Source organism: Bombina bombina, chromosome 6 (assembly GCF_027579735.1).
Source record: "Bombina bombina isolate aBomBom1 chromosome 6, aBomBom1.pri, whole genome shotgun sequence".
In the NCBI taxonomy this organism is placed as follows: domain Eukaryota; kingdom Metazoa; phylum Chordata; class Amphibia; order Anura; family Bombinatoridae; genus Bombina; species Bombina bombina.
The window spans coordinates 1,070,736,192-1,070,763,269 of record NC_069504.1 but is presented as its reverse complement, the minus strand read 5'-3'; the positions used below and the strand labels follow the sequence as shown (position 1 = coordinate 1,070,763,269).

Sequence of the window (27,078 nt, the reverse complement as noted above, 5' to 3'; positions counted from 1 at the left end):
CAGCATATAAAGCTGGAGAGGTCTCATGTGAAAACGAGCAAAGGGGATCGCGTCCGATGCAGCAGTCATGAGACCTAGAATTTCCATGCACAAAGCTACCGAAAGGAATTATTGAGACTGAAGGTTTCGACAAGCTGAAACTAATTTAATTTGTCTCTTTTCTGTTAGAGACAAAGTCATGGACACTGAATCTATTTGGAAACCCAAAAAGGTTACCCTTGTCTGAGGAATCAAGGAACTCTTTGGTAAATTGATCCTCCAACCATGTCTTTGAAGAAACAACACAAGTTGATTCGTATGAGATTCTGCAGAATGTAAAGACTGAGCAAGTACCAAGATATCGTCCAAATAAGGAAATACCGCAATACCCTGTTCTCTGATTACCTTTGAAAAGATCCTTGGAGCTGTTGCTAGGCCAAAAGGAAGAGCAACAAACTGGTAATGCTTGTCTAGAAAAGAGAATCTCAGGAACTGATAGTGGTCTGGATGAATTGGAATTTGAAGATATGCATCCTGTAAGTCTATTGTAGACATATAATGCCCTTGCTGAACAAAAGGCAGAATAGTCCTTATAGTCACCATTTTGAATGTTGGTATCCTTACATAACGATTCAATATTTTTAGATCCAGAACTGGTCTGAAAGAATTCTCCTTCTTTGGTACAATGAACAGATTTGAATAAAATCCCAGACCCCGTTCCAGATCTGGAACTGGCACAATTAACCCAGCCGACTCCAGGTCTGAAACACATTTCAGAAACGCCTGAGCCTTTACTGGGTTTACTGGAATGCGTGAGAGGAAAAATCTTCTCACAGGCGGTCTTACCTTGAAACCTATTCTGTACCCTAGAGAAACAATGTTCTGAATCCAAAGATTTTGTGTCGAATTGATCCAAACATCTTTGAAAAATCGTAACCTGCCCCCTACCAGCTGTACTGGAATGAGGGCCGCACCTTCATGCAGATTTGGGAGCTGGTTTTGACTTTCTAAAAGGCTTGGATTTATTCCAGACTGGAGAAGGTTTCCAAACGGAAACTGTTCCTTTAGGGGAAGGGTCAGGCTTCTGTTCCTTATTCTGACGAAAGGAACGAAAACAATTAGCAGCCCTATATTTACCTTTAGATTTTTTATCCTGAGGTAAAAAAGCTCCCTTCCCCCCAGTAACAGTTAAAATTATTGAATCCAACTGAGAACCAAAAAATGTATTACCTTGGAAAGAAAGAGAAAGCAATGTTGACTTAGAAGTCATATCTGCATTCCAAGATTTAAGCCATAAAGCTCTTCTAGCTAAAATAGCTAAAGACATATACCTGACATCAATCCTAATGATATCAAAAATGGCATCACAAACGAAGTTATTAGCATGTTGAAGAAGTTTAACAATGCTATAAGCATTATGGTCTGACACTTGTTGCGCTAAAGCCTCCAACCAGAAGGTGGAAGCTGCAAAAAAATTGACTTTTTTTCTTCTAAATTGCGGGCTGTTAGGCCCGCGGGTGCAGAAAATCCTACAATTTATTGCGTCATTTTTGGCGCAAGACTTTTTTGGCGCGAAAATGTCGTCATTTCTGGCGTCATAGTTGGCGCCGGAAGTTTTCACGTAGTTGCGTCATTTTTGGCGCATGTTTGTTGCAGACTTTTTTTTGCGCCAAAAAATGTGGGCGTCATACTTGGCGCCACTTTTTTTCACATTATTTCAGTCTCACTTTTTAGTTGCTTCTGGTTTCTAGAGGCTTGTTTTGTTTTGCATTTTTTCCCATTCCTGAAACTGTCATTTAAGGAATTTGATAAATTTTGCTTTATATGTTGTTTTTTCTATTACATATTGCAAGATGTCACTACCTGACCCTGAATCAGAATGACGCAACTACGTGAAAACTTCAGGCGCCAACTATGACGCCGGAAATGACGAAATTTTCACGCCAAAAAAGTCTCGCGCCAAAAATGACGCAATAAATTGTAGGATTTTCTGCACCCGCGGGCCTAACAGCCCGCAATTTAGAAGAAAAAAAGTCAATTGAAAATTTTAAGGTAAGAAGTTCATATGCATTTTCCCAAAAAAAGAAACTGACAGTCTGAATGAACGAACACTGATTATCCTGAATCATGGCAAATATAAGTTTAAAACATATTTTTAGAACTTTACATATAAAGTGCCAAACCATAGCTTAGAGTGTCATAAATAAAATAAGACTTACTTACCCTAAGACACTCATCTACATATAGTAGGTAGCCAAACCAGTACTGAAACGAGAATCAGTAGAGGTAATGGTATATAAGAGTATATCGTCAATCTGAAAAGGGAGGTAGGAGAAGAAATCTCTACGACCGATAACAGAGAACCTATGAAATAGATCCCCTAGAGGAAGACCATGGTATTCAAATAGGCAATACTCTCTTCACATCCCTCTGACAGTCACTGCACTCTGAGAGGAAAACAGGGCTTCAGCCTGCTGCAAAGCGCATATCAACGTAGAAATCTAGCACAAACTTACTTCACCACCTCCATGGGAGGCAAAGTTTGTAAAACTGAATTGTGGGTGTGGTGAGGGGTGTATTTATAGGCATTTTGAGGTTTGGGAAACTTTGCCCCTCCTGATAGGAATGTATATCCCATACGTCACTAGCTCATGGACTCTTGCCAATTACATGAAAGAAAGGTGTCTCACCACCTACTAAAGAGTCCAAATAACTTACAGTGAATCCATGGCATGGGTGACTTCAGCTACATTAATATCCGTCTACACACTACCTTCCCGCAGAACCAGGCTGCGTTCACTGAGTAGTTGTTCCGTGGGCTTCAATCCGCTGAGCAGGGGGCGTGTCAGATGCACGCTAACGAGTGTGTCGTAATCCACAGGCCTCACTTGGTGCTTGTTCCTTGGGATTCAATCCACTAATAGTGGGCGTGTCACATACATGCTGACGAATGTGTCGTCACCAACGGGCCTCACCAATCAGGGGCTTCTTGAAAGATCTGTACCGGTAACCCTCTGATAGTATTTGGGAAAACACACATATTGTGAAACCTTTATGCAATTCTACTTGCCAGACCTCAAATGAGATTCCATGTAGACGGACAAAACAGTAGCCACAGATTTCAGTCCTAGTCGTCAGGAAAGTGGGTGTACCCCTCCAAACCAGGAGCTAATCTATACAATGTGAATGGGGGACCAGGCAGGGTGTTGATACGCTCAAGCAGGCTGCAAGACACTTCACCAAAAGATAGAACAGAGAGCGATCAGCTGGAAAACGGTTATATAAAATTTAGTCCTTTATTCAAAACATCTTGATAAAAACAGATGGTCAAAAAGTAAAAAACAATGAGAGCGCAAAAGCACCTAGGGATAGGCCAGCTTATGCGTTTCGGCTTCAAGCCGTAATCATAGCATAGGGTAGCCCATTCCAGGTGCACATTATATACACAAATTACAGTGACGTCACTAATTCAAACTTAATTAAAAACTAAGTCACTCCCTTAAGGTGCTTGTTTTAAATAATACGCCTAAAACAGATAAGTCCTGAGCTACGGGGTTACAATTAATCAAATTTCTGTAAAAGTGACATATGCATATGGAATAGATATAGTAAATGATACATAGCACACATATATAGTGAATATAGATATTCGTTCCAAATACAGTGAAGGTAGAATGTGACCGGGTAGGGGTGGGAATAGGAGAGCTATAAAGGTGTATAAATATACTAATATACTAGTGTATACTCCATATATATATATATAACTGAAAATAACAGCCTTGGGCTTTGATCAGCTTAAATATAAATATGCAGCGAGGCACAGATCCCTGTGAAATACACATATAAATTAGTTAGCTATAGTGGGGTGAGCTGCTTAGGATGCCTTATGGCATCAGGGGGTGGTGTGAATATATGTATATAGAATATCCCTTAACCTAATACGTCCCCCCTATACATTTCTTACACAGATAGCCACTATATTGCAATAAATGTTGATCATCTGGGAAGTAATCACGAGAGACCAATTCAAAGACAGAAACTGCATGCAACTACATAATACATGATACGGATAAGAGGGAGACGCTGTGGATGTCAAAGGGTAGGTAGGGGTGTAAACAAATTACTCCCAGTAATTAATAAGGTCAAATTCGGAATTTAGTCCTTGAGGGACCCTAGTCTCCAACTTGAAAATCCACAGCATCTCCCTCTTCTGCAGAATCATATCTCTATCCCCCCCTCTCTTGGAATGGGGTATCATATTGATTGGTTGCCAGGAGAAGCAGGATAAATCCTTCTTTTGAACCTGTGCAAAGTGATGTACCAGGGGGGTGGTAGCTTTACCAACCCGGATGGTAGAGAGATGTTCCATCATCCTAGATCTAACATCTCTTGTCGTGAGTCTGACGTACTGCTTCCCACATTTTGTACATGTTATACAGTATATAACATAGATGGAGGTGCAATTTAACCAAAAATTAATATTATATGTCCTCCTTGTAACAGATAACCTGAAGGAGTCAGACACAGTTAAGTAATCACAGGCACCACATCTGGAGCTACCGCACCTGAAGGACCCCTTACTCGTAAGCCATGAGATAGCCTGTGAGATAGGTTTCTTGAGAACTGTTGGGGACAACATATTGCCCAGTGTACGGTTTCTACGATATGAGCACCTTATACCTTCTTGGACACATCCTATTAGTCTGTCATCCGCAATGAGCATACTGAAATGACGTTTAACTATCCTACATATTTCCTCATATTGTGAGCTAAAATCGGTCACAAAGGTTACACCTTTATGTGTCCCTAGAGTCTTTTGTTTGTCTTTTAAGAGATCAGATCTCTGCAGCTTAGTAACTTTATCATATGCCCTTTTAACAGTCCTATGTGGATAACCTCTCTGTATCAAGCGTCTATTGACTTCTTTCATCTGGGTCTGACATTCTATCTCATCAGTGCAATTCCTCTTAGCTCTGATAAGTTGGCCTTTTGCAATGGCGTAAGGCACATGTTTAGGGTGGCAACTCCTAGCGTGTAATAAGGAGTTGCCAGATATAGGTTTTCTATAAAGGCTAGTGGTTATTTTGCCTTCCTTACTGCCACTGTTATGTCTAGAAAATTAATCATGACTTTTTGTGCCTCAAACGTAAACTTCAAGCCCACATCATTCAGGTTGATACCTTGTACAAACTCAATTAGGTCAGTCTCACTGCCTCCCCAAATAATGATCAAATCATTGATAAATCGACGATAGAAGCTGATGTTAGCCCTATAGGGATTCCTATCTCCAAAGATGTGGGACAGCTCCCACCAACCCATAAACAGGTTGGCGTAAGAGGGGGCAAACTTGGCCCCAATCGCTGTCCCACATCTCTGGAGATAGAAAGTGCCCTCAAACTCAAAAAAGTTATGATTCAAAAGAAACAGGGTAACTCTCAAAACAAAAGCTTGAAAATCCATAGAAAATCAGACCATTCCTGAAGGAAGAAGGCAATTGCCTCCACTCCCCTTTTATGGGGAATGGAGGAATACAGGGCTGTGACATCTATAGTCACCCAGCTGTGGTGCTCACACCTCCAATCGAGGTTACCAACCAAGCCAACCAAGTGCTTAGTGTCTCTCAAAAAACTGGGTAATACCTCCACAAATGGGTGCAATTACATGTCTAGCCACTGGGAAAGGTGCTCAAAAAGAGAACCAATCCCACTGACTATTGGACGGCCCTTCACATCTTTGATAGATTTGTGCACCTTCGGGAGATGGTGGAACACGGGAGTAACAGGGCACTCAACATAAATATATGCGGCAGTGTCCTGATCCAAAAAAACGTTCTCCACACCATCATCCAGAAGGTGCTTCAGTTCTCTCTGAAAACATCTGGTAGGATTAGTGGAAAGGGTCATATATGAGTCAGTATCCTCAAGCTGTCTTAACGCTTCATTGATATAATCAACCTTATTTAATACTACTACAGAACCCCCTTTATCTGCATTGCGTATAACAATGTTTGGGTTATTAGTAAGTTGTTCAAGGGCCACCTTTTCTATCCTACTCAGATTCTCAGGAGTCCTTCTAGTAGATGTTGCTAGAATTTTGAGATCTTTCTCTACTCTCCCATAGAATCTTTCAACAATGCTACCCCTGCTGTGTATAGGATAAAACCTGGAAGGATTCTTTAACCCTGTGACACGTGGTTTTATCTCCATTGTTCATATTGTCACCTTCTTTCAGTAGATTATTCAATTAGATCAAATCACAAGACTCCAAAAAGGAAAGATTAGTATTCAGGTTGGTATTAACCCATTTCTTAGGGACAGAAGGACCAGATGCCACACTGTCTGTGCTTGAAAAATGGCCTCTCAATGTGATGTTCCGAATTAGCCGGTTTACATCGATGATAGTTTTAAACAAATTGAAGTTTGTTGAGGGAACAAATCCCATGCCAAGTCCAAGCACCCGCAGCTGGGCATCAGAGAGGTCAACACTGGATAGATTAATCACACAGTCTATTTGTACTTTGTTTGTCTGGTTTCCCTCAGCTTGTATCCCTGTTTGTCCTGACTCAAATTCCCTCTCCTGTCTGGTTTGCTCTGGGGCAAGGAAAAAACCTGCTCTAGTTGAGATTGGTCCCTTTCAGATCGGGCACATGAGTTAGACATTGCCCCTAGACTATCATTAGGAGGAATGGAATGTTGTGATATTGTAGATGAACTATAAGCACAATATTTACTGACAGTGTTTTTGTTGGTCATGTGTGGGTATGTGTTTTTTTATCTAACCACCCCTTCTTGGTTGGTCCTATTATCAGGGTGGTGTTCAGGATGGGATACTGAAGCATTCTTTAATATACCCTTAACTCCATTAGTAGGTAAAGTCTCATCCCCACTAGTGCCTGATCCATCATCTCCAGATTCAGCCTCTGTATCAGCGAACCTGACCTGGGATTGTCTTCCTCCTCCCCTCCTATTCCTACAACCTCTATTTCCAGACCTATTCCTATTCTTTTGCCTCCTAGTGAGGGAACGTCTACTTCTATTCCCTATGTATACAGTATTGGTATTGTAATCAGTTTGATCACGTGTGTACTTGGCATGCTTAATATCAATAACCTGTTTCTTAATATCAGCCATCACATTTTTCAATACCAAATCAAATTTACCATAGTCCACATTATTCGGGAATGGTCTGATTTTTCTATGGATTTTCAAGCTTAAAAAGGGCATATGATGAAGTTACTAAGCTACAGAGATCTGATCTCTTAAAAGACAAACAAAAGACTCTAGGGACACATAAAGGTGTAACCTTTGTGACCGATTTTAGCTCACAATATGAGGAAATATGTAGGATAGTTAAACATAATTTCAATATGCTCATTGCGGATGACAGACTAATAGGATGTGTCCAAGAAGGTATAAGGTGCTCATATCGTAGAAACCGTACACTGGGCAATATGTTTTCCCCAACAGTTCTCAAGAAACCTATCTCACAGGCTAGCTCATGGCTTACGAGTAAGGGGTCCTTCAGGTGCGGTAGCTCCAGATGTGGTGCCTGCGATTACTTAACTGTGTCTGACTCCTTCAGGTTATCTGTTACAAGGAGGACATATGATATTAATTTTTGCTTAAATTGCACCTCCATCTATGTTATATACTGTATAACATGTACAAAATGTGGGAAGCAGTATGTCGGACTCACGACAAGAGATGTTAGATCTAGGATGAGGGAACATCTCTCTACCATCCGGGTTGGTAAAGATACCACCCCCCTGGTACATCACTTTGCAAAGGTTCATAAGAAGTATTTATCCTGCTTCTCCTGGCAACCAATCGATATGATACCCCATCCCAAGAGAGGGGGGATAGAGATATGATTCTGCAGAAGAGGGAGATGCTGTGGATTTTCAAGTTGGAGACTAGGGTCCCTCAAGGACTAAATTCCGAATTTGACCTTATTAATTACTGGGAGTAATTTGTTTACACCCCTACCTACCCTTTGACATCCACAGCGTCTCCCTCTTATCTGTATCATGTATTATGTAGTTGCATGCAGTTTCTGTCTTTGAATTGGTCTCTCGTGATTACTTCCCAGATGATCAACATTTATTGCAATATAGTGGCTGTGTAAGAAATGTATAGGGGGGACGTATTAGGTTAAGGGATATTCTATATACATATATTCACACCACCCCCTGATGCCATAAGGCATCCTAAGCAGCTCACCCCACTATAGCTAACTAATTTATATGTGTATTTCACAGGGATCTGTGCCTCGCTGCATATTTATATTTAAGCTAATCAAAGCCCAAGGCTGTTATTTTCAGTTATATATATATGGAGTATACACTAGTATATTAGTATATTTATACACCTTTATAGCTCTCCTATCCCCACCCCTAACCGGTCACATTCTACCTTCACTGTATTTGGAACGAATATCTATATTCACTATATATGTGTGCTATGTATCATTTACTATATCTATTCCATATGCATATGTCACTTTTACAGAAATTTGATTAATTGTAACCCCGTAGCTCAGGACTTATTTGTTTTAGGCGTATTATTTAAAACAAGCACCTTAAGGGAGTGACTTTGTTTTTAATTAAGTTTGAATTAGTGACGTCACTGTAATTTGTGTATATAATGTGCACCTGGAATGGGCTACCCTATGCTATGATTACGGCTTGAAGCCGAAACGCGTAAGCTGACCTATCCCTAGGTGCTTTTGCGCTCTCATTGTTTTTTATTTTTTTACTTTTTGACCATCTGTTTTTATCAAGATGTTTTGAATAAAGGACTAAGTTTTATATAACCGTTTTCCAGCTGATTGCTCTCTGTTCTAGCTTTTGGTGAAGTATATATAGCGGTCTCACCCGCTCTATACGTATCTCTAATGCGCATTCTCGATTATCCTCTCTAATGCGCAAATCGGCGGCAAGACTAACTAAATGCGCTTCTTAGTTTTGGAGCCGTCCGTGAAAGCAGATGACGTATACTAGTTGTCACCCAATCGATGTAAAACTGGAGCGTGCTCACATAATTCATTCGGAAAAAATATTGAGCATGCGCAGACAAAGATGTCGACAGGTGAAGTAGTTTGACGGCTGCTTAACGGCCAGAATTTCAATAGGTTATTTAAAAAAACGTGACCTACACATAAAAAAATAATAATAATACAGGCTGATTAAGGAGATAAAAAAAAATATATATGGATTACGGCGATAACTATGCTTAGAATGAAATTAAGAAAAAACGATGAATGAAACTTAGAATGTTTTTGGGAGAACAATATTAATGTGGATTGCAAACATGGTAAGTTAACATTCACTTTAAGTGACATTATTTAACTGTAATCCCTCTCCACCAAGTGAAGTAAATTATGTGGATTTTTTATTTTATTTTTTTAAAAGGGGGGGGGGATATGCCCAGTGTTCAACAAATTATTAGACTTACATCTTTTTTTTTGTTTCTTTTCCTTCCCTTCTCTGGTTTCTCTTCAGAACGCACAAATCTTTTGCCTTTCTTACTTTACTTACTCAGGTGAGTAAATTGTGACGTAAAATATCTTCTTTTACATACAGATGCTCAGGTGATATTTTCATGTCAATTTTTGACAGTTATGCTACATTACTTTCAAGAGATTTAGAATATGAGTATTATGTCCCTTTAATTAAGAAAATCATGCACAACTGAGAAAGATAAAGGATATAAATATATTTGATTGTTAAACTAATGATCTATGCATAACATTCTAACCATAACATGTCAGAACTTAATTTAGCGTGTTATGATATTAATGTTTATCTAATATAAAAGTGTTTTAAGTCGTCTGATCTTTTTTTGCATTTTGAAAAAAATAGCAATGGATTAGGAATCAAAGCAACAACAACAACAAAATCTACAGAAAACTGAAATAGGGAAACATTTTTAGTAAAACAAAACTACCAGTTTAGGAGATTAAAAACTTTGCTTGTCTTTACCAAAAATGGGCGGCTCCTAAGCTTTACATTCCTGCTTTTTAAATAAAGATAGCAAGAGAATGAAGACAAATTGATAATAGGAGTAAATTAAAAAGTTGCTTAAAATTAAATTCTCTATCTGAATCGTGAAAGAAAAAAAATTGGGTTTAGTATCCGTTTATCAAATGGAAAAAAAATTGGGGGAAAAAAACCTCACAAGCTGGTTGACACAACATATAAAAACAATTATTACAAAAGATAGTTTGTACATAAATAACGTTATGAGGTAAGCTTAAAGGCGAAAACAAATTGATTAATTGATTAATTTAAAAAGCCCAATTTTAAGGCATAGTTAGAAGGTACAGAAAATTATTAGGTGATTCTACACACAACTGTTTAAAACACATATAAATGCTAAACCTGTTTTCCTTGTTAACCCTGTTTTTGTTTCCTTTTCCTTGGTGGATTTGTCTCCGGGCTACCTGAACTTAAAGTTTTGGCAAGCGTTTGCACATCCAATTAGCTCTCACTCACTGAAGAAGTACTGCCAGATAGATGCTTTTTTTTCTATCATGATTCAGCTAGAGCAGTGATTTGCAACCTTTTTTTTGCCGTTGCACACTTTTTTACATTAAAAAATCCTGTGGCACACCACCATCCCAAAATTTTACAAAATCACACATTGTAGCCTAATACAGGATATATATACAGTATATATATATATATATATATATATATATATATATATATAGATATATATATATATATATACACACTGTACTGTGCTGTCATGCCATGCCTCCTACAAACTATACATGACATATTGACATTCATTCACAAACACCCCCGCACTGTTGTCAGTCTGCCGCGGCACACCTGATTATCTCTTACGGCACACTAGTGTGCACACTGGTTGAAAAACACTGAGCTAGAGTATGCAATTTTAAGCAACTTTCTAATTTACTCCTATTATCAATTTTTCTTCGTTCTCTTGGGAAATGTAGCCACCAATAAGCAAGCGCTACCCACGTGCTTAACCAAAAATGGGCCGGCTTCTAAGCTTTACATTCCTGCTTTTCAAATAAAGATGCCAAGAGAACAAAGAAAAATTGATAATAGGAGTACATTAAAAATTTGCTAAAAATTGCCTGCTCTATCTGAATCATGAAATAAAAAAATTGGGTATCATATCCATTTAATGAAAATGGTAGAGTTCTTGGAATCTAAAGGAAACTGTGCTCTTTTTTTAAATAGCTGTCAACCTAGTTGTACAAATATTTACAAGACAACCATTTGGGAAAAGCCACCATTACCGTAAATACATTTAAAATAGAAACAATTAAAAGAGATACTTTGCAAATAAACAACTTTTGGAGATCTGCTTATGGAAATGCTCAGAGAGGAAAACAAACAAATTACAGCTGTTTTCTATGTTAAACCTGTTTTTGTTTCCCTTTTCCTTGGTGGATTTGTCTCATGGCTACCTGACCTTGAAACTTTGGCAAGCGCTTGCTCATCTAATTAGTTTTCACTCTTTGAAGATGTACTGCAGATTACACAGCTTTAGTTTTGCTTATTATAAAAGTTTGCTTATATTGTAACCCTTTAACTGTTGAACCATTTTCACCCCTGTGCTGATCTGTTTTGGAGTTTTTAGATGCTGCAAACATTTAAGCCCCACTGTAGGTCATTTTTCAGCGAGAACCTACACAAATTATATATTGTTTTTTTCAGCAGATCCAGCAAATTTACACTATACCATTATTTTATGTATATATCATGACTCTTGAGTACTCAACAATAAAATGTTAATAAACAAGGTTTTCTAGCCCCCTGTAGAGACAGACAGCCAGACAATCACAGACTGGTATACACATACCCTGTGAGCTTGTGCACATGCCCAGTAGGAGATAGTGCCTCAGAAAGTTTATATATATATATATATATATATATATATATATATATATATATATATATATATATATATATAAAGACAGTGCAAATTTGATAATGGAAGTAAATTGGAAAGTGTCTTAAAACTGCAGTCTCTATCTGAATCATGAAAGTTTATTTTGACTTAGGTGTGTCTTTAAAGGGATAGTCTAGTCAAAACTAAACTTTCATAATTCAGATAGGGCATGTCATTTTAAACAACTTTGCAATTTACTTTTATCATCAAATTTGCTTTGTTATCTTTGTATTCTTTGTTGAAAGCTAAACCTAGGTTGGCTCATATGCTAATTTCTAAGCCCTTGAAGGCCGTCTCATATCTTAGTGTATTTTGACAGTTTTACAGTTAGACAGTGCTAATTCATGTGTGCCATATAGATACATTGCACAGCACTGATTGGTTAAAATGCAATTCTGTCAAACTAAAACAAGGGTCAGGCTGCACAGGCTTAGATACAAGGTAATCACAGAAGTAAAAAGTATACTAATATAACTGTGTTGGTTATGTAAAACTGGGGAATGGGTAATAAAGACATTCTCTAGCTTTTTAAACAATAACAATTCGGGAGTAGACTGTCCCTTTAACTGGGAATCCAAAATGACAAATTTCAGCAGATTTAAATAAAGGCCTATGTTCCCTGTAGAAGGGCGAACTGATTCACAATATCAAAAATGATAGGGAATGCAGCACTCTTTAAATATTGTTTTATTATTCTACAACTGAGTGAACAACTCCTATCTACAGTATCTCACAAAAGTGAGTACACCCCTAACATTTTTGTAAATATTTTATTATATCTTTTAATGTGACAACACTGAATAAATGGCACTTTGCTACAATGTAAAGTAGTGAGTGTACAGCCTGTATAACAGTGCACATTTGCTGTCCCCTCAAAATAATTAAACACACAGCCATTAATGTCTAAACCATTGGCAACAAAAGTGAGTACACCCCTAAGTGGAAATGTCCAAATTGGGTCCAAAGTGTAAATATTTTGTGTGGCCACAAGTATTTTCCAGCACTGCCTTAACTCTTTTAGGCATGGAGTTCACCAGAGCTTCACAGGTTGCCACTGGAGTCCTCTTCCACTCCTCCATGACAACATCACGGAGCTGGTGGATGTTAGAGACTTTGCGCTCCCCCATCTTCCGTTTGAGGATGCCAAACAGATGCTCAATAGGATTTAGGTCTGGAGACATGCTTGGCCAGTCCATCACCTTTACCCTCAGCTTCTTTAGCAAGGTAGTGGTCGTCTTGGAGGTGTGTTTGGGGTCGTTATCATGTCGGAATACTGAATACTCCGAAGGGAGGGGGATCATGCTTTGCTTCAGTATGTCACAGTACATGTTGGCATTCATGGTTCCCTCAATGAACTGTAGCTCCCCAATGCCGACAGCACTCATGCAGACCCAGACCATGACACTCCCACCACCATGTTTGACTATAGGCAAGACACACTTGTCTTTGTTCTTCTCACCTAGTTGCCGCCACACATGCTTGACACCATCTGAAACAAATAAGTTTATCTTGGTCTCATCGGACCACAGGTCATGGTTCCAGTAATCCATGTCCTCAGTCTGCTATGCCTTCAGCAAACTGTTTGCAGCCTTTCTTGTACATCATCTTTAGAGGAGGCTTCCTTCTGGGACGACAGCCATGCAGACCAATTTGATGCAGTGTGCGGCATATGGTCTGAGCACTGACTCGCTGACCCCCTACCCCTTCAACCTATGCAGCAATGCTGGCAGCACTCATACATCTATTTCCCAAAGACAACCTTTGGATATGACCCTGAATACGTGCACTCAACTTCTTTGGTCGACAATGGGGAGGCCTGTTCTGAGTGGAACCTGTCCTGTGAAACCGCTGTATGGTCTTGCCCACCGTGCTGCAGCTCAGTCTCAGGGTCTTGGCAATCTTCTTATAGCCTAGGCTATCTTTATGTAGAGCAACAATTCTTTTTTTCAGATCCTCAGAGAGTTCTTTGCCATGAGGTGCCATGTTGAACTTCCAGTGACCAGTATGAGAGAGTGTGAGAGCGATAACACCAAATTTAACACACCTGCTCCCCATTTACACCTGAGACCTTGTAACACTAACGAGTCACATGACACCGGGGAGAGAAAATGGCTAATTGGGCCCAGTATGTGTACTCACTTTTGTTGCCAATGGTTTGGACATTAATGGCTGTGTGTTGAGTTATTTTGAGGGGACAGCAAATTTACACTGTTATACAGGCTGTACACTCACTACTTTACATTATAGCAAAGTGTCATTTCTTCAGTGTTGTCACATGAAAAGATATAATAAAGTATTTACCCCCATGGCAGAATATACAGTAATCTGAGGTGCCATTGCAGAAAATGCAGCATGTCTGCAGAAAGAACACAACCCATGCAAGTACTGTTAGTGCTTTAACTTTGCAGCTCTGCTCCACATTAGACAGAGTTGTGCTCTGGTTACACTGTGTAAGTTTTCCTTAAAGGGACAGTCTAGGCCAAAAAAAAACTTTCATGATTCAGATAGAGCATGTAATTTTAAACAATTTTCCAATTTACTTTTATCACCAATTTTGCTTTGTTCTCTTGGTATTCTTAGTTGAAAGCTTAACCTAGGAGGATCATATGCTAATTTCTTAGACCTTGAAGGCCACCTCTTTTCAGAATGCATTTTAACAGTTTTTCACCACTAGAGGGTGTTAGTTCATGTATTTCATATAGATAACACTGTGCTTGTGCACGTGAAGTTATCTGGGAGCAGGCACTGATTGGCTAAACTGCAAAGAACTGAAATAAGGGGGCAGTTTGCAGAGGCTTAGATACAAGGTAATCACAGAGGTTAAAATTATATTAATATAACTGTGTTGGTTATGCAAAACTGGGGAATGGGTAATAAAGGGATTATCTATCTTTTAAAACAATAAATTCTGGTATAGACTGTCCCTTTAACACAGTGCACCCAGAGCAAAGTGCTGTTTGAAGTTAACAGTCATATATACTATTTACAAAAATGTGAGGGGTGTACTCACTTTTGTGAGATACTGTATATATTTTTATTTTCAAAAAAATAATAAATATATAATAATAATAATAATAATAATAATAATAATAATAATAATAATAATAATAATAATAATAATATATATATATATATATATATATATATATATATATATATATATATATATATATATATATATACACACACATACATACACACATAAAATATATGATCTGGAAAAAACATCTGACCGGCAACACCTCCATTACTAGTTGACCCCAAGTGGATCATGTTATTCTGTGAGGATCTATGCAATCTCCTCAAACAGAATCATTCTCTAAACTGTACAAATATTTACATAAATACAGTATTGTAAAACAATCAACATGTTCAACAGCAATTTTAGAAATGTGTCCTCATTAGGTGAAACTAAGAACTAAAGCAACAATTGTCAAATGTTTGTTCCTAAATATTTTATCCAGCAGTTCATTCCCTGTGATTGGTTTCAATAAACAAGGCATTATGTTACTAATATTCCAGCAAGGTGTCCAGTAGGCAGTAATACTGTTAAATCACTAAATGAGACAAACAGCCAATACCTGAGGAAGTCCCCCTGTATTATGATAGACCGTGTCATTTTGATGACATCACTTTCATCAATCTTATGTTTGAAGCTGGATAGATAAGTGCAGTAACAGAATGCTCCTGGAGTTACTGTGAGGGCGTCACCTGTAGAAGTTCATTATAAAAAGACGCATAGATACAGTGTGCGAGTATATCATGAAATCATAAGAGTGAACAGCAAGTATTTGAGTAAGGCTGGTAGTCTTTGAGAAAGCACTGTGAGAAAAAGCACAAAACGCGTCAGTCATCTGCTAGTTATGTTGCCTTGTTATCAGCTGTTGGAATTTAATAAAACAAGTTTTGACTATACTGCTAATATAGAATCTGCTTTATTTACTAATAAATGTCATAATAATTTTTGGAAAGATGCTTTCACTTGCTAAAAGTTGTAAGCTCACTAACTTATTTGTGAATTTAGATTGGTTTTATAATGCCATAGTTATGTTAATAGTTACAAAATTTATATATCTGGTTAGGGAGGCTGTATAGATCCTTACAGAATATACTATGATGACTATCTCGCTATATGAAGTGGCAACCAAGTGCTGGAGGTGTTGAAAGTCAGTGGTTTTGTATTATGATTTTCTGGCTCACATGGAGTTGTAATACAAAACACCAATACCCCATTAAAGAAATAGGGCAAAAGCAGGGGGATTAAGCACTCCACCTCTATATGAGTATACACTTAAAATATAACTTTTAATATTAATATTGTATTATAAAATCCAGGAAACCCTGGGAAGTTCCCCACCACACTTAAAAATCAAAAACAACCAAATAACTAACACTACATAGGCTGTCCGCCTCCCTGTTTCCTGGCCGATAACAGCTTACATCGGCATCAGGTGACAGAGGCGTAAACAGCACTATATAGTGACGGAAAGTTAAAACAAACGCGTTTCGGCCTGTAAACGGCCTTTCTCAATGTGACTGTGTTGAATAGGACAAGCCGAGCGTTAGTTCGACGCAACTTAAATACCCTGAGTCGAGCCCTCCAATTACGACGCATCGTGTCATAGCTCCTCCGTCCTCTAACTCCACATCGTTACTACCATTGGACATCGAGGGGGTGGCGTGTATGTGGGAGCATGTCTCATTGGGTTAGCAACCGAATAGTCAACAGTAGCTAGCGACACATACGATTGTCATTGTGTCTGGGTCCAATCAAATAGCTGCATTGTTACTAAAGCGATAAGTTCTGATACGTATAACGATTGTGTCTCTGATATATATTCACTATGTGACATTTTCAATACAACGCTGAAATGCAATATTAACAGAACCGTTATGGATTCTCTTGCGATGGAGTACCATCTATACCTTATGGTCTGTAATATCTATAGCTTAAATATGCTTATTATGCACATTATTCATACACTAACATAAACACTATCGCTATGGGTACTAAGATGCACTCGGCAATAAACACTTGACTAATTCCCTTTGGGTTACTATTGCCTTCCATTTCTTCTGACTGTAATTGCAGCCAAAGACAGGACTGATAAAAACACATCGACCCTCAGTATCAACATATATCTCAGTGGTATAGTAGGATTGAAACAGAACTATGTCACCGATCATATCATAGCTACTTCATCCGTGATAGTACCAATTAACCTTATGTCGTATTAAACCTATTTGTTAGTACACAATACATTACCTTACCCCTCTTGGCTATATCTAGCAGAAGTGTATATTTACTTCTTGGATACCCACATTTCCTTAAATCAACCATAATGGAATGAGGTCAGCTGTCGCTGTATTGTATCATCAGGTACAACTTATGTAAAGACATTCAATCCAGGGGGTTAAGTTACCATTTGATAGGTCTTAAAGGTATAATTACACCGCATAGTATATATTGATTGCTAAATAATTTAAGTTTAAAGGAAAGTCCAATGATTATTGGACTCATTCATGCCCTTAGGCATGACATTGTCCAGTCTAAATATCTATTTTGTTTCCTGCTGCAGCAATTGGGTTTCCGTATTACCCCCTCTAATGCCAGGTTTTATTTTCTCCAAACCCCAGCATTTCAGTGCCTGTGTATTTCCTCCGTTTTTATGCAAGAACTGTCTTGCAACACTAGTTATCTTCTTTTTATCCATATCTGACTTCGCATTCCTAATATTACTTAGGTGTTCAGTCATTCTCTTCCCTAAGGATCTCGTCGTCATGCCAACATAGAACATATTACAGCTGCAAGAAATACAGTATACTACATTAATACGTTTACAGTTAATATACTCCTTAATAGACCATACTTTGTTGAATCAATCTTTCATTGCAGTTTTCTTAACCATATGATGGCAGAACTTACAATTCCCACATTGCACCGATCCCTGGAAAATTGGTTTCTTATTGGCATTTCTGTCAAAATGGCTACGCGTCAGATATTCATTCAAATTTTAAAATAAAACTTATTAAATATGAAGTAATTGTGACTTAACACAAATTGTAATAATGTAATAACATAATGATGAAATATTTAGCACCATCTTGTAAACTTGTATCTGTCAGGGTGCCAGGAATCAGACTGAGACGAGAAGTGCAAAAATAATCACACCTTTATTCATAGCAAAAAATAATAAAAAGTCCACAAGTCAAATAAGCCAGGAGTCAAAACCAGAGCTGGTAGTCAGACGAGCCGAGTCAGGAGCCAAAGCAAATAGTCAGACGAGCCGGAATCAGGAACAAGGAAAACAGCAGAGTCAGGAACAAGCCAGGGATCAGGAACCAGGAAGGACGTCAGGCAGCCAGGTAATACACAGGAACTCTCACAAACAGGTCTGAGACAACGCAAAGGCAAAGCATACTGAACAGAGGCCCTTTAAATAATAAGTGATGACATCACAATTCTGAGACTGCATCCTGTCTCACATGGATGATGCACACCAGTCTGGCCATAAAAGGAAGTGTAGGAAATGAGCAGCATCCCCAACAATGCACCATAGTCAGGAAGAGAGGTGAGTAAAATGGCTGCCAGCAGCACATGGCAAACAACAGGGAAAAAACCCTGACAGTATCTTTTTGTAGGAAATGGGCAACTGCTTTACATCCCCATTGAGTCTGGATACTTGTGTATAATGATTCTACATCTTACCAATAATGAGTCACAATTTACTTCTAATTCACAAATTTTATTCATTATATGCATGGAGTCTTTGGTGTGGGAGGGTAATGAGTTGACAATATGTCTCAATCTGGCATCTAGGTACACACTCGCTTTTTCTGTTAAGGATTCAATCCCTGACACAATGGGCCTGCCGGTGGGTTAGACAAACTTTTGTGTACTTTAGGCAACATGTAAAATGTCGCAATCCTAGGATTGCTCACAGAAAGAAACCTATGTTCTTTATGATCAATAATTTCTTTATCAAAAGCAATAGTAATGAGTTTATTATATTTGTCCAAAAAAAACCTCAGTTGGATTATTAAACAACAGTTTGTAATTCTTAACATTGTTTAGTTGTCTGTGCGCTTCCTCAATGTACAAATCTGTTGACCAAAGAACAATATTTCCACCTTTGTCACTCTTTTTGATCTGTATATTCTGCATCTTTGATAGTTCCCTTAGAGCTTCTCTCTCCTGTTTAGTGCAATTTTCCATTTCCGGATTTTTATATACAAGTATAGCCATGATATCTCTGCATACCAAATTAAGAAATGTAAGTGCATTATGGGACGTGCTGTTTGGTGGAACAAAGTGTGACTTAGGTTTCAGAATGTTACGCCAACTATTCTCTGGGCTACTCATACTCAATGTTTCTGATTTTTCTAATAGAGAAATAAGATCATTAATTGTATTCAACTCATCCTGTTCAAATATGCCTGTATCGGAGCCCTTATCAAATAATTTTTTAAGAAGTAATTTCCTTGCAAATATATGGACATCTTTAATAACATCAAATTTGTCTATATGTGTGGTGGGTACAAATGAAAGGCCTTTTTTTAAGAACTGAGATTTGATCGGTAGTCAAAATTAACAATTTTAGACTATCATTGGTTATTATTTCTTTTTGCGCTGGGGTTTTTTGAGTATAGGTCTATGAGCTCTTTCATCTTCAGAACATTCTGCTTATGTGTTGTCACAGTCCATGTCTGACATGTCAAAAATGTCTGAGTCTGCACTTTTTATTTTATTTTTTGCCAATAGATACACTTTTTTCTCAGCATAGTCACTAAGGTCTCTGTCGATTTTCCTTTCTTTTTTCTCTGCAATAAATCTAGCAAATTTTTCAACTTCCCCTTTCACTTTGTTATAGGATTTTTGGAAGTCTCCCTTCATTTCCTATTGCTTTAAATCATTGCTTAAAGGGACACTGAACCCAAAAAAAAATTTTCTATCGTGATTCAGATAGAGAATGCAATTTTAAGCAACTTTCTAATTTACTCCTATTTTCATTCTCTTAGTATCTTTATTTGAAATGCAAGAATGTAAGTTTAGATGCCGGCCCATTTTTGGTGAACACACTGTGTTGTTCTTGCTGATTGGTGGGTAAATTCACCTACAAATAAACAAGTGCTTTCCATGGTTTCTGAACCAAAAAAATAGCTTAGATGCCTTCTTTTTCAAATAAAGAAAGCAAGAGAACGAAGAAAAATTGATAATAGGAGTAAATTAGAAAGTTGTTTAAAATTGCATGCTCTTTCTGAATCACAAAAGAAAAAATTTGGGTTCAGTGTCCCTTTAAGTTAGTGATTTCCTCTGATCTCTCCTTGTTTCTTTAGTTTGTGTTCTACTAGGTAGCCCATTAATTTAATGGTACAATCTGTAAGAGCCCCTTCCCACTAAGTCTGAAACTCAGGTTTATAAATCACAAAATGCCAGGAATAACTTTGAACACAAATCCCTTGGAATGATAGAGTTATCTTTATAAAAGTTGTACATTCCTATATTCCATTGGTGTTTAATTTGTTTCTTTCTGATATTTTTAAGATCCTTAATTGATTTAAACCATTCTCCATCATTCACACCTTCCTGAGTTGTTTTTTCAGTCTAAAGTTAATTTGCTAATATCCTCTGACTATTTGAGCATCTCAGCTCCTAAGTCAAAAGTGGCCATGTTAAATCCACGTGCTCAAGTAACAGAAAATGGTGAGTTCAAGTACCTCACCTAAGTAATCGAATTGTGAAAAATAATAAATTACAGGCACTACGGGAGTTAATATTAGAGGAAAGGACCCAATAAATGGGACTGGTGCTACCCTTAGTAAATAATACAAAACACCAATACCCTACCAAAGAAATAGGGCAAAAGCAGGGGGATTAAGCACTCCACCTCTAATTGAGTAAACACTTAAAATATAACTTTTAATATTAATATTGTATTATAAAATCCAGGAAACCCTGGGAAGTTACCCACCACACTTAAAAACAAAACAACCAAATAACTAACACTACATAGGCTGTCCGCCTCTCTGTTTCCTGGTCGATAACAGCTTACATCAGCATCAGGTGACAGAGGCGTAAACAGCACTTTATAGTTAACACAAACGCGTTTCGGCCTGTAAACGGCCTTTCTCAATGTGACTGTGATGAATAGGACAAGCTGAGCGTTAGTTTGTGCAACTTAAATACCCTGAGTCGAGCCCTCCAAATTTGAGAAAAGCCGTTTATATGCCGAAACGCGTTTGTGTTAACTTTCCGTCACTATATAGTGCTGTTTACGCCTCTGTCACCTGATGCCGATGTAAGCTGTTATTGGCCAGGAAACAGGGAGGCGGACAGCCTATGTAGTGTTAGTTATTTAGTTGTTTTTAAGTGTGGTGGGGAACTTCCCAGAGTTTCCTGGATTTTACAATACAATATTAATATTAAAAGTTATATTTTAAGTGTATACTCAATTAGAGGTGGAGTGCTTAATCCCCCTGCGTTTGACTTATTTCTTTAGTGGGGTATTGGTGTTTTGTATTATTTACTAAGGGTAGCACCGGTCCCATTTATTGGGTCCTTTCTTCTAATATTAACTCCCGCAGTGCCAGTAATTCATTCTTTTTCACAATTCACATGGAGTTGTCTCTTCTTTACATAAAAATTGTCTTATTTTTAAATATTTTTATGTGGATATTGTTGACCACTTCAGTTGGTTAAATTATGAGTTTTTTTGTACGAATAGTGCAGAATTCCCTTGCAGAAAAACAAAAAGTATAATATAGTCTTTGTATCATTTTTAGCAAAATTATTAAATGTATATGGTGTCAAAACCAAAATGATTAACCCATTAATGACCTTGACAACCGCGCTATTATACCCTCCCTTCTGGTAACTGGAAATAGCGCGGTCTCGCCACTGAAGGTGAGACTGTGCTATTAATTACACAATCCCCATAGAAAGACCAGGATACATCGCTTGTCCTTAAGGGGTTTAGACAATTAAATAATCAATAAAATAGTATATTTATACACCCTTCTCCCTATTTTTTGTTCTTTCAGATCTATATTTCTCTAAAAAAAATACTTTACAAAATAACTAAAGTACATTACAAACTTGCTAGAAATAAAAATATTTTTTTCATTTTCATCAGAGAAGCTGAAATTCATACTGCAGATCTCAGAACCCAGACCTCACAACATTATACACAGGGGCTCATTTATATATGCCCCTATCTGACCAAAGCAGAGGAAGTAAGATAAGAGGCTTTTTCAAAGTGTATGTCTCTGACTTGAAAATGTACTAACAAAATTAAAGCTTTTAATGATTTTAAAGCTTTTTGTTGTAAACAGTTCTCTTGCAGTCTAATGGTTAATATATACAAAAATTATTTTTAAGCCCCTTTAACTCTCAGTGGTGGAAAATTGTTAGCTATTTATTAGGGGCTAATGTTTAAATTTCCAAAACATTTACAGAGATTTAGCTTTGCACCAGATATGGTTATGTTGGAAAAGAAGATGGAGAAAAAGAATATGCTAATGAGTGTTAATGACAGATAATAAAAATGCATTTTGCAAAGTGTCTAAATGTTTTGGGAAAGGTGAAATATAATTCTATTAAAATATTAAGCAGATTCAGACACCCTCAGGGGTGCCTAAGTAAAGGAATAACTATAATTAAGCAGATCACTGCACCTTAAATCCTGCTGGAATGTGGATAAGATAGAGATCCAAATAATCCAGCTTCAGCGCAGAGAGAGTCTTCTGAATAGCTTCCTTCACTAGGGACTTCTCGTGGAAAGTTGACCACAGCTAAAGAAGAAAAGGGGAAAAGACAGTTATTAAATAAGGACACTTTATTTAAGGGACATGGTAAAATACTTTTTTGTATGAACAAAAGGTTAATAAAAGTTATTTTTATCTAATGTGAAATTATTGGCCGATAGGGACAACACACACACAAAAAACAACAGTTTTATTCAGCACAAGAAAGAAAAACAAATCACGGCAATACATTTTAAAATATTCTATTTTAGATGGTATAGAAATTTTTTTTAGTATCATGTCCCTTTAAAATGCAGACAATAGGTGTAGTAATCTATTTCATTCATGACATTTATTCTCTAACTGAATTACCCAATCTAAAAAATAAAAACAAAAAAACCCCCAGAAATTAAATTACATGAAGTGAATAACAAAACATATTTTTTTTTTTTTTTTTTTTTTTTTTTTTTATTAATTTTTATTGAGGTTTAATATGCAATATGACAAACAGGCAATAATTCAAATAACATGCAAATTCAAGAAGGAGAGATAATATCAGTAAAGGAAAAAAACAACATTGACATAAACAAAATCTCCAGATACAGTCATGTTAGAATAGGAATACAAATATTATCTAAGAATGCAAATAAAAAAAAAATGAACCTCGTGTTTTCTATTAAGGTGCGTCCCCTTAAAATATGATAAAATAAGAGATTACGTGTTTACCCCCAGAGGTATATAGAGGCCTCTCTTGGACCCCCTGGAATAGTATTATGACATAGTGGGGGACTATGGGGAGAAAAGAAAATAATATAATGGGCCACTCTTGGACCCGAGATATGATTTAGAATGACAATTAACCAACATTAAGTGCGATGAGTTGCTAAAACAGATATTAGTTGCTATTGAGCCACTTGTATAGGTAGCTCCTGGGGGAATATTCTCATTAACTATAAATAAGTTACAGAAAGTAACTGCTAATGTATTGAAGGAGCTTAAATCATATCAATGGGCTCTTAACTGAGGTAGTATGGTTTATGCGTGAAGTATACTGGCTTGCAGCAAATATTCTAAATGTTAGGAGCTTCAATATAACCCCCTCATTCCGCCTATGTAAAACAGATTTTCAGAATAAAATAGGTAGTAAAGTACAAAACATTTACATAATAATGCATTAAACAAGGTGTAATCGGATGCTGAATGAGCTGCCTATGTTTATGCCATATATCATATTCTTAAGCACAGGGATCTAAGGCTCAAATGCTGAATTATATTAACTATATATAGAAAAAAAAAACAACCCACAAACATATTTAATTTTAAGTAACATCTGCCGGAGATGTCAGTACACATTTCTATGTGACATTTGTACTCACCATGCATAAAGTCTAGTTTCTGTCACATAGTTATCTGCAACTGATCTGAGTTTAGGAATCAGTTTGGGACAGGTAAGTCAGGAGTTAATGCAACACACAGGCAATTAAAAACAGATGCATAGCGGAGATGAGGAGAGAAGCCCCTGCACGTTAATCTCTTTGAGCACTACTGCTGCCGCTAGCAGCACAGCATCAACTTCTGATTTATAGATGGCAGATCTCTAAGAGCACACTGTGTCAGTGATACTTAGAAACTTTAACTAAGGAAATTTAGTCAAGGTAGTTGACTAAAGAGCATAAAGGTGGCTATGACTTATACCAAAGTGGCAGCATTATACACTTGACCACACACCTAGCGTTGCCCCAAACTATGCAAACTATAACTGTGTAGTATAAGCAGTCACAATATCCTGTTTCACTGTCATGTAGAACACTACCTCAGGATCCTGTAACAAAGTGTTCTTAATATTTTAGTCAGTCTGCCGTGTGCAGCCTCAATAATATAGTATACATAAAATTTCAAAATTAGAGAACAATGAAAATAACTGTTTTAACAATCTATATACACATTCCTATGATAGAAGAAACATGAGGAGCATTATAATATGACTATAATATATCAGACTTAGTCCTCATTAATACAGTCACTTCATAAGTAGTTAAATAGTGAGCACATCAGTTCTCTATCAGAGAGAGCGTACCTTACAGGGGCCGTTCAGTCATAGTATCCAGAGGAGGATGTGCAAAGATTTTTGTAGGGAACGTTAACCTATGCTAATAATTAGATGTGTAATATTAATGGACTACTTTACATTATTGGTAATCCTCCTTTTTGCTAGTATTGCTGTTAACCCACTTCGGACCTGGTAATAACGGCAGTGTTCCAAAAAAAAAACACTCCTCTGACAAGAGCTAGTTCACGAATGGTCTCAGAGCAAATAAAATTAGGGTATACAGAGCAATTTAAATATATATGTTAGGACTATAATAGGGTGAAGGATTTTGGAGCTATATGCTTATCAGGCTGTTAAAGTTCCTGAGTTCATTCAACCAACTCCCCTCCTCGGGTTCTGGCCGGAGTGAGTACAACAACATGGCCTCCCTGCTGGAAATCTATAGCCCGGAAAGATGAGCTGTCCCAGGTTAGGGGTTAATAGTATGCTGAAGCTGTGGGGTTCGGTAGTCCCTAAACCCCTTACCTGCTTGTGTATCGGAGCAGCCTCTAATTTGCAGCACCATGTAGTGATGAGCAGTTCGTTGACGCATGCTGACACTTCACTATCTGCTGGGGATTTGCGGCCCAGGGCTATTCTCAAAGTTGCTAAGCCTTGTGACTCCTCACAGAGTATGGGAGAACCCGCAGCTGTGCCAAACTCCAGTGCCTGTGTCAGGTAAGCCTTCGGCATCCCAGGCTGTTTAAGTTCCTCCGCTGTAACCCTCAGACCGCAATGCTCCTGATACATCTCACCGGTATCACTCATGAACTGTGAGCGGTGGGTAATTGTTAGGCATGGGGACACAACATTCACTTCAGCACAGGCTACACTCACTGTTTCAGTTGTGATCAGCTGGTGCCAGGAGGATTGTAATTGTGTCACGCTCGTGTCCAGGTCATCATCTGGGTATTCATCCACTGCTAGAGGGTTCCTGACAGGAGGGCTCAAGTGTAGTGCTGCCGTAGCCGAAACTTGGCCTTGAGGTAATGGGCTCGATACGCTTAGAATAGGCTCACAGAGACTTGTAGCTTCATCGGTTTGCTCTGGAGGGTCTCTTGGCCTCAGATGGCGGTGTCCGACTTGTCTAACTAGTGCACGGAGGCTGCCACACTCAGTAGACCAAGTCTGTTGTAACTTCTCATGGTGGTCATTTAGCAGCTTTGTCACGGATGCAAGTATCATTTCAGTGCCAGACGCCATCTTTAGTAGGTACACGCTGGTAAGGAATGCTCTGACTTCTCCTGCTATCTATCCTGTATAGCAAGGGTGGTACTATGTAGACATAGGTAGTGTTGGTTTCAAACTAAATATATTGTTCAGTGTCTGTGCACTGCTTACCCGGTCTGTATTATTACCGGGGGGGTGTTGAGAGCCTCTCTGTGTAGAGCTTGCCTTAGGCCTCAACGCTCCGGATTGGTGTGCAGCGGTGGTATTCTCAGAGAAAATGCTTCTTTCAGTTTGTCTTGATCTGTAAAGTTCTTATATAGAGATAATATACCTAGATGGTCATTTAATTCACTGATAATAGGCAGATTAGCAGTGATCCACGCAGAGCTCCCAATATTGCTACCATTCAAGGTGCTGCCCAGAGACACGCCCCCAACAAAACATATTAAAGGGATACTAAACCCATTTTTTTCTTTTATGATTCAGATAGAGCATGCAATTTTAAGCAACTTTCTAATTTTCTCCTATTATCAATTTTTACAGCACAGATTTCCAACAGATTTTCTACATGACTTCATCAGTATCAATTACGCAATTATTCTTTTTTTTTTTTTTTTTAGAAGAAAAAGACTAACACACATGCTCCAAGGTTTTCAGGTCAAGGACCAAATATACAAGCGACACTTACAGCTATATTCCCATGATGTACAATATACTATTGTGCTAGCACCGGAGTTTGGTTTAATACTTAATAAGCAAAAAAAAAAAATTTAATTTCTTTAAAACTAGCAATTATTTCCCCATTAATCAAGTCTAAAAGTCTTTATGATTGGTACCTTGCTTACGACAAACAGGTCCTCTCTCTTCACCACCCCTTGTTTGATTTTCTCCTGGATGCCCTCTCCCACCTCGTTCTCATTCAGATACACATAGGCACAGTCAAAGTGTCTGTAACCAACGTCAATGGCCTTTTCCACTGCTGCTCTCACCTTGCCTGGGGGAGACTGAGAAGAGAGATACATTTGTAAGAAGGGATTAATAAGTCTAAAACTATAAATCAATATAATTGTGTGTGTGTGTGTATATATATATATATATATATATATATATATATATATATATATACACACACATACTTAAAAGATGGAGAGTTTCACCTGTTCATAATTT

At 37.8% G+C, this 27,078-nt stretch overlaps 1 protein-coding gene across 1 annotated transcript in view; it reads right to left on the bottom strand.

Annotated features, from left to right (window-relative positions):
• The window catches only part of LOC128664888 (aldo-keto reductase family 1 member B1-like), a 186,091-nt gene that overhangs the window by 130,146 nt on the left and 28,867 nt on the right, over positions 1-27,078 (bottom strand). The window contains exons 3-4 of the mRNA XM_053719684.1: positions 26,745-26,912; positions 22,581-22,697 (exon numbers count right to left, since the gene is read on the bottom strand). Coding sequence (XP_053575659.1) covers positions 22,581-22,697; positions 26,745-26,912 — 285 coding nt within the window. The remainder of the gene's footprint in view (positions 1-22,580; positions 22,698-26,744; positions 26,913-27,078) is intronic.